Raw genomic sequence first — 16,759 nt, forward strand, 5'->3', positions numbered from 1 at the left:
AAATGCCAGAAGAGGATCTGCCAAAGCCTTTTTGGAAATCAGCACACGTGGCTACACCACAAAAAGAGGCTCTGCCTGCAACAGGCTTAGATAAACCTCGTGATGTTACTAGACATCGCACACCAGGAGACACAAAAAAAGTTTGCTATGCTCTAGATAGCTCCTGAAATAATCAGACCCTCAAGGGGACACGGGAAACCCAGATTCTGCCACCGGTCCTCTGGGATGTAGTCATCCCTCTGCCCCGTGCTTCAGCGAACCTTTCACAACCACCTCACCAATACTCTTCATTCCCCGGAGAGCCACAGACCACACGCAGCAAATTACCATTCTCTCGTTATATGTTTTGCCAGGATCCCTGCAAGCAGAGCAAAGCAAACCTCCCGTGCACGTGGCGGTACGTGACGCAGAGTGACCCAAGACTATTTTTCCAGGGATTTAAACCGCACAGCTGGGTTTTCAAGCAACCTTGCCAGTTACTGCACTACGGCGGTGTCCGCCAAACAAGCTCTGCCTTCTTGGGTGCCTCCCCACCTTGAGGAATTAAATCCTGCACACAGCCCACCTGTAGCATCCCTGCAGCAGGGCTCCCCGGCGGGGTTACCCCCAGCCCAGGTTTCTTTCAACCTTTACCCTCTTCTCCCCGCTACGTACACCTCTCCCCCGCACAGACACTGAGCGAGCTGGAAGGGGTGCAAGGTGAAATGCCCCCAGTCCAGTCACCCACCAGTTTCATTTTAGGGACCTGCGAGGTCACCGATTTCTCAGCAGTCGCCAACACGTAGGAAACACGAGACGGAGTGGGGGAGAAGAGAGCGGAACAGCTGAGAGAAGGAAAGGAGGCAGAGACCCCGGCAGTGATGAAGTCACGGTAAATCTGCTCCCCCCGTGCTGAAAAGGGACCTGCTGCGCAGCGGCCCCGGCAGAGAGAGGAAGCCAGCGCAGACCGCCTGCACCCACGCCGCAACATGACTTTCACCAGGGTGCTACACGTCGCGGCTCTGTTCCTGATGCAAGGTAAGCGATACGCGTTGTCTTAACGCGATCTCCCTTTTGCAAGCAGTCCAGCTTGGAGAGCTCCATTTCCAGTTTCAGCACACCAGGCGCAAGGCAGCTTTGCTGTTGTTTTCTTGTTGACAATGCCGCGTTGTCACCCAATTTCCAGAGCACGCTGGTGCTGGATTCCAGCTGACTCCTAAACCCAGTATCGAGGAGACCAATTCACCTCCTAGCAGCTGGTGGCATGCTTGAGATGGCAAAGCACTGGGGAATCTAAAGAGTCTCCCTTCAATTTGGACAGCGGATCACTGCTTACTTTCCATGGCTTGGATATCTGTGTATGCCTTTGTTCATGTATTGTGTAAAGAAAGGCTAATACAAGAAGTCAGAATAGTTTAGAAAGCACTTGCAAAGTACTTTGAAAACGAAAAGCACTTTAAATGCTCGATCTCCTTACTCCTGCTGCTAGAGGATGTAGCTTATACTTAACTTCGCTAATCTCCTGTCTTTCATACACAGGAGAGTGAGAGAGATGCGTATTTGACCATGTCAAATAGGGAAAGATTTAAGGAAGGAAAGCCGCAAGACAGCTATCTACAGCTCAGGATTCTTGCAGGCTTCACTCCTGAGCTTTGCAGGAGGACTGCACGCAGGAGCCTGGGGCTGGCCGAAGCAATAGTCCCTCTCCCTTCTTAACAACTGCTGGAGCAGAAACCATAGCAGTGCTATTGCTGACACTTTGCTAATGCTCTCGCACACAAGGGTATTGTTAACAGAGGCCACGTGAAACCTCGGTGTCTAAACAGCAACCAAGCATTCTGTAACACCGTATGCTTAGGATATTTTATTACCATTGATTGTGTTTAACAGAAGCCAGGCCTTAAGGAGCTGTCGGTTATATTCTAGCTGAACCAGCACTTGCAGTGCCCTTTAGACTTGCTCCAAATCAGCAACTTCTACTCTGAGCACACAATCCCTCTTCCCCCAGTATTGCCACAGACTCCTGCATGCTGAATTTTTACCTGCTGACGACCGCTAGCTGCTCTTGGCCATCAGAATTAATTCAGACTCCCAGTCACAGGTCGGCAGCCACAGGTCAAAAATAACTCATTAAACAGGATGTCTCTATAGGCTACAGTTTTAAAGATAACTCTGAAATGATGCATTGAGTGAATATCACTGCAACAAGTTCTCTGTGCACTTTCTGATGGCTAAAATAATAGTAACCAGAGGCACGAACCATTCTGTTCAGTTACATCCTGCAATTTCTAGCAAGAAATTGTTGCCCTTTCTTGCCAAGAAGGTGGATATATCACCGTACTTGATGCCAGACTAATTTTTCCGGTTAGCTGGGGCACCTGGGATCCACACAGTACAAGAACCACAGTCCTCTGGAGCTGGCACAGCAGCATCTCCCGTGCCCCAGTGACCGTACTGTGGTGGGCTGCAGTGGCTTGAAGACCACAGCCATGCCAAACTGCCTCCCACACGAGGAAGGAAATTTGACCTGCGAGTCATGGTCTGAATGAAGCCATGGTCTCTCATGGAAATTACGTCTACGCTCTGTTCTGGGGGCTGCTTTTTTCTCTCTTAGAAAAGCAAGCAACACCCCCACCTTTCCTTGTTCAATCTTGCTGCTTTCACCTCAAAAGGTGTGACTTGAAAGACCCCACAGTGCTGTTAGCGACAGGAAACCGTCGCTACAAAAAACCGCAGAAGGGCCCCGTGGAAAACCACAGACAAGGCCCTCTCTGCTACCTTAACAGCATACACCTCCCGACACAGGTCTTCACAAGTGGAACCCGTGCAAGGAGGTTTTCCTTTTCTACCGCTCCTCTGCAAATGACCCCCGCGTGGCACAAGCCCTGAAAAACCAACTGAGACACTAACTTTAGGAAATGGAGGTGGAATCAAGAGGAAATACAAGCCAAAGCCACTGATGTGCCATATGTGATGGTAAATCAGCTACGGCCACTCTAAGTTCAACAGGGCCTCACCAGCGCACAGTGATTCAGTCGAACCCAGCCTGTGGTGCCTCCTGGCAGTAAGGATAGACAGCAGATCTGTATTGCAGAGTTTCTCCTTAGCTAAAGCAGCATACATCATACTTACAAATTTGGAAGTAAAAATATCGAGATATTACAAGGAAATCTCTTCTACAAGCTTATAGACTCCAAAAGTTAGATAGCGAAGAAAGAGAAAAAAAATACATGGTGTATTTGCTATTTGTGAAGTCCCAAGCTACAACACTGACCATTTTCCTGGGCCACGTCTGGCCCCCGCCATGTCGGGTGTGCTCAACTCAAGGGTAAGGCATGGCAACAGATCCCCAGGAGACACTGCTGTCTTACTGGGAGACAAGTCCTTCCTCTGATTTTAGCGGTAGAAAGATCAGGTCCAGCAAGAATGCGCTATGATACCCTCATTTCTGGTATATTTTAAAATGTTTTTAAGAAAATGAAAAGCTTTCCTGAAGCCCAGAAAGATTTGTTTCCCCAAACGGCAGTGCTTATGTATGCAGTAGGAACCTGCTGCAGACAGCTATCTGGAAAATAAAATCAAAACACACAAAATGGGAATGAAAAATAAAACCCTCTTACTGCCTATTTCCCTAACTCTGACCCCGGCACTGCTCTTCGTAATTTCTCCAGGAGAGGCTTTTTTCTGAGGAAGGCAATTCATTCCAGGTCATCAAATATTTTCACAAAGTGTATTATATATAGACTAGAATGTCTGGAGAGAAAAACACACTTTACTGCCCATCTGTAAAATGAACCGGGAGGAAAGAAAATGAAATTTCATTTTAGTAACCTGTGCCATGCCAGGTTTGAGGATCCTATCTTTGAAAGAAGTTTCAAAGCCAGTTCAAAGAGTTGCAGCGTTACAATTTCTGAATAAAACCCCCTCATTTTTCAGAGGCGCTGATCATTCACTGCTCAGTCATACAGACTTGCGAACCAGGTTCAACAGCTCCAGAATGCAACATGGAATAATGAAAATTCATGTTTGTGCTAACATACAGGGAGAACGTGCATTAAAGGGGTCTGCTATCAGTTCTTCATTGACTCGTGTAGAATAATGTTTAATAACTAAACCTGGTTGTGCTAGCAGGTGAAGATCACAAACCTTTGGTACAAGTCTTACCCAGTGACTGTGATGACCTATCTAATGACCATGATTTATTTATAATGGTGCAATCATATTGGCAAGTTTCCTAATGTAGAAAAACCTTTACGCCCTTGAAAAAAGGAAAGTTGACATATTACTCTGTGCGAAACATCGTCGCTTTACTTCATGTCACATTTTAATACTTGTTTTTTCCCTTTATCTCTGGCAGGGGATTTTCCAGGAGCTGGCAGTGAAACCATAACTCTAAAGGAAGGAGAGGACCTAAATCTCCGCTGCACCCTCAGCAGCGACAACAGTTCAGCCCGGCAGTGGTTAAACCCTCACGGGTTTGCCATTTTTCTGAACACCCAGCGGGGTAAGTGTGAAAACTGAATGCAGCACTTTCCACGGGGGGCTGGAGGGTCACTCTGAAGTCGGCTTTCCTGGCTCCCACCCATGGCCAGTCTGACTCACCTGCTACCCAACTGCTCGAGGTGGTTTTACATTCAGCCCCTTTCTGGCAGGAAGCTGTCGAAATGGAAACCTCCACAAGAGTGGTCTGGCACTAGAGCTTTTAGCAATGAACTGTAGTTACCACCACCACCAAGAGATTAGCACAAAAAAACTACTCTTGCCTTACAAGAGAGACAGGAGTGGACATGCCTGAAAGCCCTGGGTACTCTTCCTCTCATCGGCAAATTTGATGTGCATCAGGAGGAAATTTTTAGAAAACAAGCAGTGATTTCCAATATGTGCTGACAAAACCAGTTACAATTATTGTGTTCCTTTCCACTCCCTACAACTCAGGTCTCTCTGTCCTTATCTATCCTCCTGTTCGCCCAAATTCGACAGCTCTACAAGATCAGGACTGCCTCGGTCTTCCCCATTTGTATAGTACCTAGTCAGCATCTCTGCTTGTTAAAGCCTTTAGGCTTTAATGATAATACTGACTGGGATTCAGCCAAGTGGCATTGGGTACCCAGCTCCCATTGAAACCGCCCAGACACCGAGCGTCCTCTTCGGTTGCTCTGGGAATCCCAGCCACCAGGTCTTGCCACCTGCATCAAACCAGCCTGCTAATATTTCCTGCAAGTATTGCCAATATTTCTAAATGGAAAACGTAATGAGTAACTGTTGCTCCTATTTACTCAGTTAAAAGAGCAAGTGGGACAGTGTTCATTAGCAATTTTAAATGACTCACACACGTATGTATTTTATTGTGGAATCCAGGATCCCAGGTTCAGTACTCTCAGTATAATGCATATGAACCATTAGAATCAAATGGGATCAAAAAAACCTCAGTGCTGAGCCACTGACAGCTAATCAATATGGGAAACAGGGCTACTGCAACCTGCCCTGTGCTGCTTTGACATCCAGGCTTCCAAAAACCACAGCAGGCTATGGCAGGATTTCCCCTGCACCCAAGAACTGCAAGACCTAGGAGGAAATTGCCTCTCCATCCGTTATCTCTATTTTTTACATATATGTATGTTCTCAGTATTTTACACTGTAGAGGTAGGCAAGAGCAGCAAGAATTCCTTCATTTACGCAAGTTCTCTATGGCCCTGGCTACAGCCACAAACACTCTCTTTCTATGCAAACAATTTTGGACTGAGACACTTTATTCTGCCCATGTCCAGTTTTAAATATCTCCACCTTTTAACGGCTCTAGCCCTTTTGATGCTTCAAGTTTTGCTGAGTTGACACAGCAATTTAATAAGGTTAGGGAAAGGACATATCCACTAGTCTCTATAGGTGCAGACCTTAACCCAAGTGAACAAAACAGTATCTGTCTTAAATCACCTGAGGATTCAACCCATAGTTTCCACATCCCACGATTCCCCCTTCAGTAAGACGTGTGATATAACACCCAAAAGGACTAGAATTTGCAAAGTATTTGGATCCTTGGTAAGACAGACACACTGAATATTTTCCTTCTGCAATACAAAAGAAAACAGTCCTCATTTAGAGAGAAACCAAACTTTACAGCACCCATGGACATTTTCACTTATTCTGAATCACCACTGTGAATCTCAGTCACATTGCTTCTCCAGTAAGCCACTTCATGAATCGGTTCCCTTCAGTCTCATAGCTAAAAATATGACACGCTAGCTACAAGTCTTACATCATGGTGTTTCAAAGATCCTTCAATAATTTATCACTTCATAAATTATAGTACTGCTGTGATTTTCTCCCAATTCTGTATTTCAACAAGACCTAAGCTAAAAAAATTAAAAATAAAAAGATAGGTTTTGAGGTCTTTTTCTACCTAATGACTGGTAGACAGCCCCAGTTTCAGTTCAATTTAAGGGCAAAAAGTTACACTTTCTATCCTGCGACTGTGGGAAAAGTCCATGTGACTTGCTGGTCTGATCCCAAGGACTCCCATGAGACATCCAGCAGGAGGAATGAAGCAAAGACTAGAAAGGTGAGAAAGAGAGAAAGGGAACTGTACAGCAGAGTACAGATATCCGAGGAGATGGTCTCATTAAAATCAAGGTAATTAGACAAGGGTAGGAGAAGCAAAACAGGCAAACAATAAGCAGTTAATAAAGAGGTGTGTGCTGACCATAGCGTTCATTTATATATAAAAAAAAAACCACCCAAAGAGGGGAAGTGATTTTTTCAAGGCCAAACAAAGGCCTGGGGAATAGGGAAGAGAAAGGTCCTCAGTTCGTGAATCTATGCTGTATATTCAAAGATCACACTACTTTTCTGACCATATATCATGTCCTCACACCCCAATGTTTGCTCGTATTAATCCATCAAGGCACTTAAAGAACCGAAATTGCTATAATACCTGGGAACACAGGAACAAGACCCCCTGAAAATAAAAGCAAGAAAAAAACATGTCGTTTTGCCTGCTGACAGCACACATCCCCCCTTCTTCAATTTACTATTGCCTCTGTACTAATGCAGCACCAGCTAGGAATGTTTTATGCTAGAACTGCTCCCTTACATCAAGTGCTGGTGAATTAGAGGAATATAATAAAGAAAATGATCCTCATTCATTACTGCTTTGATTATCTGTCTTCCTCTTATGTACCAACACGCATACCATGCTGGGTTTTATTTTCCTTACAGCTTTAAGAGATCAGAGGTACAAACTTATCCGTTATTCAAAGGATGAATTATCCATCCAACTGTCTAACGTAACAGTGCACGATGAAGGCGTATATAAATGCTTCTACTACAGCATCCCGTTCAAAAGCAAGAACAAGTCTGTCGAGGTATTAGGTAAGTTCCTTCACCTGCTTTGTTCCAGAGGAGCAGAACAACAAAGCGAGCTCCTCAATTGCAGACCTGCGTTTCTGCCTGCAGCTGTATGGTGCTTAACACAACATAAGCCTCGTCTTAGCTCAGTCCCCGCAAATAATGCTATGTATGCAACCATTCATAAAACTGAGTAGAAAGATGTACTATAACTGATTCTAAATCTTACTGCTGCAGCTACTCCTTCTAATCCAGTACTGGAAGTATCCCAAGACACAGAAAGAAACACCACGCTGTCTTGCTATACCCAAGGATCTAAACCACAGCCCCAGATTACCTGGCTGTTGGACAACGGGATAGAGCTCCCTGGTAAGTGTTAAAGGACCAGGGATTGATTACTAACAATTTCTTCTTATCAGCCTTGGGCACATGTAAAAATAGTGGAGGACGAAACACCTTCTGCAACACATCAGCTGGGGCTACTACTCATCCTCCACTCATTTAGTACAACTTGGCCCCCGTGGTACAGATCTGGAGAAAAATCAGCACTAAATTCCAGTATTTGTGCAAGGGAGAGGGCTCATTTGCTTTGCTCACGTTCAGGACAGACCACCACCACTTGGCACCAAAATCCCTTGAGAGTCTGCAGGGAAATTCCGCTGAAATATAATGAAACCAAAACTGTGGAGGCACAATTTTCAAAGTCCCAGTATAAAGTCAGTTAACAAATCCATTATCACTATTTCCGTATTGTAAACAGTAGACAGATTTTCCTCAGCTTTGCTGAGCAGCTCACAGGCACACCAGCAGCCATTTCTCTCTCATTAATGTGTTCAGAGCCAGGCTGCTCACTAGCAGGAGCAAGAAGAGAGATCAGGAAACACAGCCCACACCACCCTGCAACGCTCCCAGCAGTGAGAGCGTTGGGCGGACACACATGAGGAGGAACAGAGCCACCACATAGCTCAATTTAATTTGTGTATGATATAAACAGCTGCTTTTGAAGGCCATGTTCTAATAATAACTACCTTATTAGCTGTAACTGTAGCAGAGTGGAGACGAAATGCACATCTGTATCACAGTGTGAGGAAAATACCCATAGATGAAAATGCATTTTCCTTCACACATCAACAAGCTCTTATTCGTATGTTGCATCATCAAGCAACATATTCAAAGCTTAGACTGTAATCTTCCTCCTCCCAGCCCCAAGATGGCTTTTTTAACCAAGAGCTCTAGAAAACAAGACAGAAGTGTGCTGGCCTCAATATAGCTAGAACTCAGGACTAAAGAAAAATATCCAGCCTGCCAGATACACAGGGATTAATGCATCAGCATAAAGCCCTATGCTTAAAGGAATTGCACTCAGTGGAAGCAGCATAGCTGGTAAGTGAGGAACGTGAAAGCCAGGGCAGGGAGCTATCTGCAATTGCAGGGGGAAAGGTGCTCTGGAGCAGCGCATAGGTCTTGGAAAAGCAGGTTCTAAAATCCTGCATGTGTCTGCGAAGAGCTGGGCTCTGTGTGTGACTGCAAAGGCTTTGGAGAATACCAGCTGTAAAGGCTATGAAGAGCTCAGGGAAGCAGTATGTCACCTCTAAGTTTTTACATACACTTTTCCCAGAGTTCTTCTAAAACAAGGGGTTTCCTTGAACTTGAAACAACCTCATTTCTGGCCTGATAAAGTACATCATTTGTAACATCACAACACTCAACTCAGACACTATACACCTCCCATGACACATAAAGCCAACCATACGTTTCTCCGCTTACCTTAGCAAAAACCTATACTTAATCTTGATCTCCTCCTTGCCTCTGTAGCACTAACCCAGTCAGCCCTTAGAGCAAGCCATCCCAGGGAGAACTACCTTACCTTCCACCTCCTGCCCCACAGGCACCTGGAATGTAATTAAGCAGCGCAGGGCCTGTGCTGTGTCTGGGTGGTTGATTTCACCTGTGACTGGCTTTCAGAGGAAGGAATATTTGCATGAAGAGGTGCTGATTTCACCATGCGGCCTGCTTGTGGCCGACGTGAATTAGAGAAAGGAAAAAATAACTGCCCTAATTGACTGTTTCACAAACTTTCCGCATGTGTCTTTCCTTTTTTTTGTGGATGACAGTCTTTGAGGAACACTCCTTCCTCCCCCTTCCGTTCTCAGCTTTAATCACTTACTGCAAATATTTATACTAATCAGAAAATAGCTAATACGTCTTAATTACTGGCAACACCTCAGTTCCACCAGGGCTCAGCAGGGGCGAACCAGTTGTAATTACTGAGCTGTTGCTGACAAAGATTATTTCCTTCCTAGCAAAAACACTCTGAAATCCTTTTGAGCTCTTACATGACTCTGCTGGGGATGGAAGAGAGGGTTGAGAAATACTGGTCTATATGATACAGCAAGTTACCCGTAAAGGCTAATTTGGAAACAAGGAATTTCCTTCATTCAAGACATAAGGGTGTTACCAAGGGTGACAGATCAAGAGAAAGCATCAGTTTGCTTCCAGACAACCTCTACATTATACACAGACAGTAGAAATTATTGTGTCCCCATGGGCACTTAAAGTAAACATCTGAAAAAACTTTCCTCTCCACCAGAGCTATTCAAATGCGTCTCTTTGTGTCACATGAAATACATCTTTATTTTTCTGTATCATATAAATGAGTAGAAGTCAGTATTACCTGGAGGACTAGCAACTGCATCAGACAAGTTACATGGCTCTCTCTAATTCATTATGGCAAGGCAATTAATCTTTGTGTTTAACTTTGCCCAGCTTCAAAAGGGGAAGAGTCAAACCTGCACTATACGGATGATGGAGGACTTGCACAAGATTTCATAGAGTTATATATATGTTTATTTATTACAATGTAAACGTTGCACATCCATATTTATTTTATTTTATTGCACAACTTCTTTTTATGTTTGGGGTAACAAATCCACAGCTATTAAGACACAAATTCAATGCCCCTGAATATCACATAGCAGAATCAGAACTTTTCTAGATCTCAATCGTACTGCAAAACAGCAGGTCCTTGCCTTGAGGCTCCCCAATGCGGGCTGTGGGTGGCTGTGGCACACAGGAAAGCAATTTATTCTGTTCAGTAAGGAGCAAAAGTGCTGGTGGGTGTTTGGACATTTCACTGCGGTCCTGCAGGGTGCTGCAGGGGAATTTCCCCACATGAGTCATGAAACCGAGCAGAGGCTTTGGGTTGAGCGCAGGAGGTGCAGCAAGGTTTGCACCTAACTGCCAAGGAAGAAAACATGACCTTGCTGCCTTTGGGCTCCCATGTAATCCATTTACACAATGAACCACTTGTGCACAGTGATCAGGTGCTGCTTTAGCAAAGCAAAGTAATGCAGATTGCGCCTGGAAGGTTTTTCATTAAATTGCTCTTGACTAGAAAACACTTAAACGTTTTCTTCCAATGGGTGTATAGGTGACACTAAGCACAAGTTAGAAGCTGATGGGAAGAAATGGACCACAACCAGCACGCTGACAGTCCTCGCCTATGGGCCCAATTCAACAGCCAGCTGCATCGTTCACCACAAAGCACTAAGGGAAGAGAAGCTGATGGCATCTTTCCGGTTTGAGGACCTCCCTAGGACGGGTACCACAGGCTCCTTCAGCAGATTTTTACCACTCTGAAGTGGCGAAAGTTATGCAAAGCTGAAGACTGTAGCCTACTGCCCCATGTGTGGGATCTATTTTTAAATGAGAGGGCTACCTGGGGCAAAAGACCAACTCCAAACTAAGATTTTGGGGCTTCTTCCTGCTTCTTAACTACCTTAAAATTCATTAAACATTAAGCCACAGCAGCCCAGGCAGGTCAGTTCTCCAATGCCGCTGCTAGGATTCAGGTGATGTTTGTCCTAAAGTTTTAAAGATAACTCAAAGTTTATGTTCTCAAAAAGCTGTGAGCTTCCCCTATCTCCTGCATATTAGACACATGCACCTGGAAAGCTAGCAGGGTGTAAATATTGTAAATTAACACTGAAGCTGCTTGCCTAATAATTCTCAGTTTGCCTTCTGCCTATTTCCTCATCTTTGGGATGGATCTAATTATTCTTACTTCATACTTCCTTCTATATTGCTTGAGTCAACAAATGCTTTTACAGTGCACTGAAAGTTGTACTGTTGTCGGGTTTTTTCAGCGACAAAACCAAATCCTGCACCAGCTTCGTGTGTCTCTGAGAATGAGCAATCTACAGGTAGGCATTAATTGCTTGGCCTCTTTTTAATTAATGCACAGGTCAGATAAACATGGCATCTATTCCCAGTTGCCATCAGCACTGAGGGGCATTTTGCACAGCCTTCAGAACCACTTTGGTTTTTTCCCCAGTGACCGCAGCAGTGTCAGACCTGAACAGCAGCACAGGCTCCGCTCCAAGCGACCCACAGCATACCGGTAAGTGTTTCACTTTCATTTTTTTCCTCATTTCTTAGCGGTAAATATATTCAGAGGACAGGGAAGCTGAAGGTGGGAGGGTAGGACTCTAAGTACAACCTCTGATCAGATAGAGCACCCAAACAGTCGGGAGCATGGCATGTCCAGGGCAGGTTTCATTTTTCAAGGATCAGTTCAAAGGCAAAGTGTGTCTTCTGATTTTTGTCTTGTGTTTGGGGGGTGGTGGGTTCCTTTAGGATCCAAAAAAACAACCATCCCTTCTGCAGTACCAGAGGATCCAGTAGTTACCAGCTCAGTGCCAACGCCAACCCAGCAAAACCTCCAACCAGACACCGCATCTACTTGTAAGTTTGGTCTTAGTCACACGCATTTACAAAACCAGAACAGAAATGCTACCGACAACAGCGTTACCTTCCACATTACAAACAAGCATGTGCCATAAAACACCCAGCGTTTCCTGCTTGTGCGGGGAGCCCTCAGTTTTACAGCCATGAAAGCAGGCAAAGCCTCTTTGGCTCGCTGCAGAAGAACATGAGCATGAGCAGCATCTCTGGCAGCAGGTGAGCCCAGGCTGGGACCTCTCCGGCCGGTTGCAGTAGGTGGCACTGTGCAACAAGGGTTACCTGGGCATGCAGCAGGCTGCAGGCTCCAGCTGCTGAAGGCAGGAGCTGTTTCCATCTGAAGAATTGAGGGCTCCACTGCCCAAATCGGTTGGCCAAAACCGACCAAGGTGGGCGCAGGCATGACAGGCCCTGCAGTGAGAAAAAAAAATCAGTAGGCTGGTTTAGAAATACATGAACTCTTTGCTTATATCTGTTTAAAAGCACTACATCGGTGATTACAAATGTCACAGAACGGCTACATCCCGATAAACAATTCCTGTTTACGCTGATAAACATACATGGAGAGGGAGCCTGAACCTTTTAACAGGACTTTCACCAGGTGTGCTTACATACCTGATAAGGAAGGACATCTCTTATGAATGTAAAGTTTTGGTAGGCACAGCACGCGTTACCATTTTGGCTTTACAAATCAAAGGAGATATTGTCTGTGTATGTAAGAAAGCCAGAGCTCACCTCTCTGTTTGCACAGGGTCCAAAGTAACGCCAGCTGCAGCAGGAAAGGAAGAATTGGCTGGTTCATCAAGTTATCGTGTCCCCAACGGTACGACCTTACATCATCAGACATGGGTGGCGGTGGCAAAGGACAGGGATTCTCACAATGGGTGACTGCACTACTGAGCTATGAAGACAGTAAAAGAGTAGTCAGGGATATGAATACCAAAAAAAAAACCCCCAAAACCTGCTTTAAGGAAAAGGATACATGCTCATTCCTGGGTTTGCAAGCAAGAGAAGCAAACTGATGGATAGGGAAAGCCCCAAAATGACCAAAGAGTCAAAGCTCAGCTTTGTTTTAATTTGGCTGTAAATGGGAACCGTTGAGTTCAAGAATGTGTATGAGATTCTCAGGATTTTCTGTTCATAAAGCTTAGGTGCTCTAGAATAAAACGAAATACAGTGTTAAGGAAGCGAGCACAGAGCTTTAACTCAAGGGCTCTAGAAGTCCCTTTCCATTGCAGTACCAGGTGCCCTGGACTTCAAAACTGCTGGGAAAATATGCATTTCTTAAGTATCCCTTTGCCCTTCAGAGAAATACTGTTCTTTCCATTCCTCCAGGGACTGAAACAGCATTCAATGGCAATGTCACAGAAGAGGAACTTTCCAGGACAGAAGCCTCACTACCAAGTGAAAACGTAACGGTGATTTCCACCATCACCTTCGGTACGAAGTCTTTAATGACAGCTTCCAAACACGCAACGCGCTTTCTTACACCGAGCTGGTTCTCTCTGACCGTGTATCCACCTCCAAACCTTTTGTCAGTACACTAGGGTAATGCTGGCTTCCAATCTTGGGGAGGGACCACAGAAAGACAACCATTTTTATAATCTAGAAAATTGTAAATTTTACTGTTTGTTGTGCCAGAGCATGAGTCCACTGATTTCAATCAGTTTTTCTTGTTCATACAAGAAGAAAAATTTGACCTCACATCCTAAACTTAAGTCCGATAAGGTGACTTCTGGTCTCCCACCATGTTCATTTGGCCTTGTCCAGGATATATCATTCTTAATTACCAGAGACGCACGGGAAGATATTTAACAACACAAACATACACCTGCCTCTTTTACAGAGCAAGATCTGAAATCTGAAGGCATCAAAAAGAAGCAGAATAATCTCTTGCTGCCAATCTTGGTGGCTGCTCTGATTTTCGTGCTGCTCATCATTGTCCTGCTTTTTATGAGGAAGCTGAAAAAAGCTCATGGAGTGTGGAAGAGAGGTGGGTGATGGCCCTGTCAGAGCAACTGCTGATGCTGCTTTATTCAGAGTGGCTAGAGAGCTGAGGAGCCTGTTAAGCGGAGACAAGACACCGTTCCTCCAGCCACCAATAAAACATCCTTCTCCCATAGATAGCAACTGTGACTTGTTCCAAACAACTGTTGAAGAGTCCCTGTAACTGATGGCCTCGGGCCATGCTTCAGCTGACAGGAGGTGCCATGAAAGCCAATGAAATTGTTGTCGTAGGCATCTCTCTCAGATGATCAGGATGACTGGATCCCCATTTTATAACTAGTCTCCCACGATTTTTACGCTCGAGGCAGAGAGTGAGAAAGAGTCGTGGAAAAATCTCACCGTCTTAATTACATTTGTTTTCTGCACAGAAAATGATGTTTCAGAGCAGACACTGGAGAGTTATAAATCCAAATCTAATGAAGACAGTCCGGGCCACGTGAAGAATGGAAACGGTAAAAAGCTTTAACCAACATAAACTAAGTAGAGCATCGCTAGTGACCACAGCCAGAGCAGATTGCAGTCAATCTTGCTATACAGAAATATTTGCAAATTGCATGTTTTAAACCTGAATATTCTAAACCCAAACCTTTCATACCTGGAGGTCCACCACAGAGATTATAGCTTCAGCAAGAGTGATGCAGAACCGTACAAAATGAAAATCATTGCTTTTTATTTTATAGGTTAGACTGGATAATCACAATGGGTTTATCTAGTTTCTAAATATAATCTTCTGAAACACTACTAAAACCAATATGCGTGGTATGTACCAGGAGTACTACTATTGTTAAACTGTCCTGAATGACTTTTATCTGATTTCACCACCAACAAAACATTAGTGCTTCATCAGTCCTGTCCCCAGCCAGTGACTACAGATCGAGGCAGGTCTGTCAGCCTCCTCAGCTGGGGTATTTCTGCTCCACACTGAGACCTTTTTTCTAAACAAAGGCAGCTTTCACAGGTGAATAAGCCCACATAGCAGAAATGGGGGAACTTTGCCAACATTTTTCATCACGAGTTTATTGCAGCACCTAAACTGCATTAAAAGAGAAAGCGGATTGCAGCACCTAAACTGCATTAAAAGAGAAAGTGGCTTGTAATTCTTGTCAAAATATTTTCCAAACTTTCCTTCTTTTTCAAATATTTTAAAATAAATAAATCTTTAAATCATGCAGGTACACACCCCCCCCCCCCCCTTTACAAAATCAGTAATAAATGTGTGTTTATCTTTCAGTTGTCAGTCAGAAGTCCAACATGCAATATGTAACAGAAGGATATGCGGAAACAATGCAGAAGAATCCAACAGACAAAAGCATTGCAAGAAGTGAGAAACTGTTTGGATATGGAAAGGAAACAGATGTATAGCAACGGCAAATCTATACAACGTGCAGAAACGCCACTGTTTCCTGATACTTATATTACAGCGTTCAGATATCAGTACGATTTCAAGGAGCAGAAGTACAAGCAGCTACCCTCAATCCAAAAGCCAATTGTGCTTTTCTGTAAACAGTGGGACAGGTGGATGGGACCGGTGCTCCCAGAAACCTATTAGCAATGAAGACACTGATCTACCTGTAATCCTCAGAGGATTTAATTAACCACTGCCAGAGACAGAGCTCATCGATCCCACCTCAGGTGCTACCAGCAACTAGGGTCCCGGCAAGGGAACACGCAGGCTATGAAGATATTCACACAATGCTTCGGCCACCTCCTCCACAAGCACGGCACCACGCAGGAAACCCTGGGACCTGCAAACCAACTGGGACTTGTATTATCTCATTCTGACCCCAAACCTGGGCATCCGGCTGCGTTTCACCAAGCAGGAAAGCGTCCTGACGTCCAAAGTGTTAAAAAGAAAGAAGGCCGTTCCCCCCCTCGCGAGGACTTCTGCCTCGGTTTGTCACCTCTACCGTGAGGCGACGGCTCTCCCAGACTGCATCCGCACCGGTCTGCCGGCGGCTTCGAAACCCAAACATGCCAAAAACGTGGAAGTCCTGCCAACTAAGGGGCCGGCACACGCGGAGAGGATGCGTGATGTTACCCACGGGACTCCCCAAACCCAGGGACCGAGCCACTCAGCCCGTAGCAGGCAGAGCGAGGAGGATGGCCGAGACTTCCCACCTGCAGACCCCCGGCCCGCCATCACCGGGACCCGCTTCTGCTGCGGGGAAAAAACCCACTGAATTCCTACAATAAAGGCCGTTTACGTTACAACAGAAAGCTGTACTTGTTTTCCTCACTAGATGATCATTATTTCTCACTAGAAGTTAAGGAAAAAAATGCAGAAAACCGTTTCTGAACACCGCTAGGAAGGAACAGTGCCATTTTGGGGTGGAAAGTGGCTTCGCCCTGCAGCCCCTCGCCCAGCCCGGGCGCTACCACGCTCCCCGCGGAGGGGGGGGGGGGGGGCGGGAGAGGAAGAGGACGCGCTTTCCTCCCCCCGCTACCCTCGCGCCTTGGTAGGTGCGGCGCGGCGTCCGCCAGTGCCGCCATGGCGACGGCGGGCCGGCAGCGTGGGGCGGCGGGCCGGGGCTGGGGCTGAGGCCTGTGAGGGTGAGGGGGGGGATCTGTGAAGGTGAGAGGGGGCCTGTGAGGGGGTTTGGGGGCGAGGGGAGGCTTCGGGGTGGGAACGCACGCCTGGCCTGGCTTTTCGCAGGGGGGGCTGAAGGCCTGCCTTCAGGCCGGGGAGAGGCTC

The 16,759-nt window shown here is 45.6% G+C and overlaps 1 protein-coding gene across 1 annotated transcript; it reads left to right on the forward strand.

Annotated features, from left to right (window-relative positions):
- Positions 1-946: 946 nt before the first annotated feature.
- CRTAM (cytotoxic and regulatory T cell molecule) lies at positions 947-16,193 on the forward strand. Its single transcript, XM_049799835.1, has 13 exons — positions 947-1,017; positions 4,337-4,483; positions 7,192-7,344; positions 7,558-7,689; positions 10,751-10,921; positions 11,466-11,522; positions 11,654-11,719; positions 11,956-12,063; positions 12,812-12,883; positions 13,396-13,500; positions 13,907-14,053; positions 14,436-14,519; positions 15,299-16,193. The coding sequence occupies exons 1-13, from the start codon at positions 969-971 to the stop codon at positions 15,427-15,429; spliced, it is 1,422 nt and encodes a 473-aa protein (XP_049655792.1). The 5' UTR covers positions 947-968; the 3' UTR covers positions 15,430-16,193.
- The last annotated feature ends 566 nt before the right edge of the window (positions 16,194-16,759 follow it).

The sequence above is a fragment of the Accipiter gentilis genome, chromosome 5 (assembly GCF_929443795.1).
Source record: "Accipiter gentilis chromosome 5, bAccGen1.1, whole genome shotgun sequence".
Taxonomy (NCBI): domain Eukaryota; kingdom Metazoa; phylum Chordata; class Aves; order Accipitriformes; family Accipitridae; genus Astur; species Astur gentilis.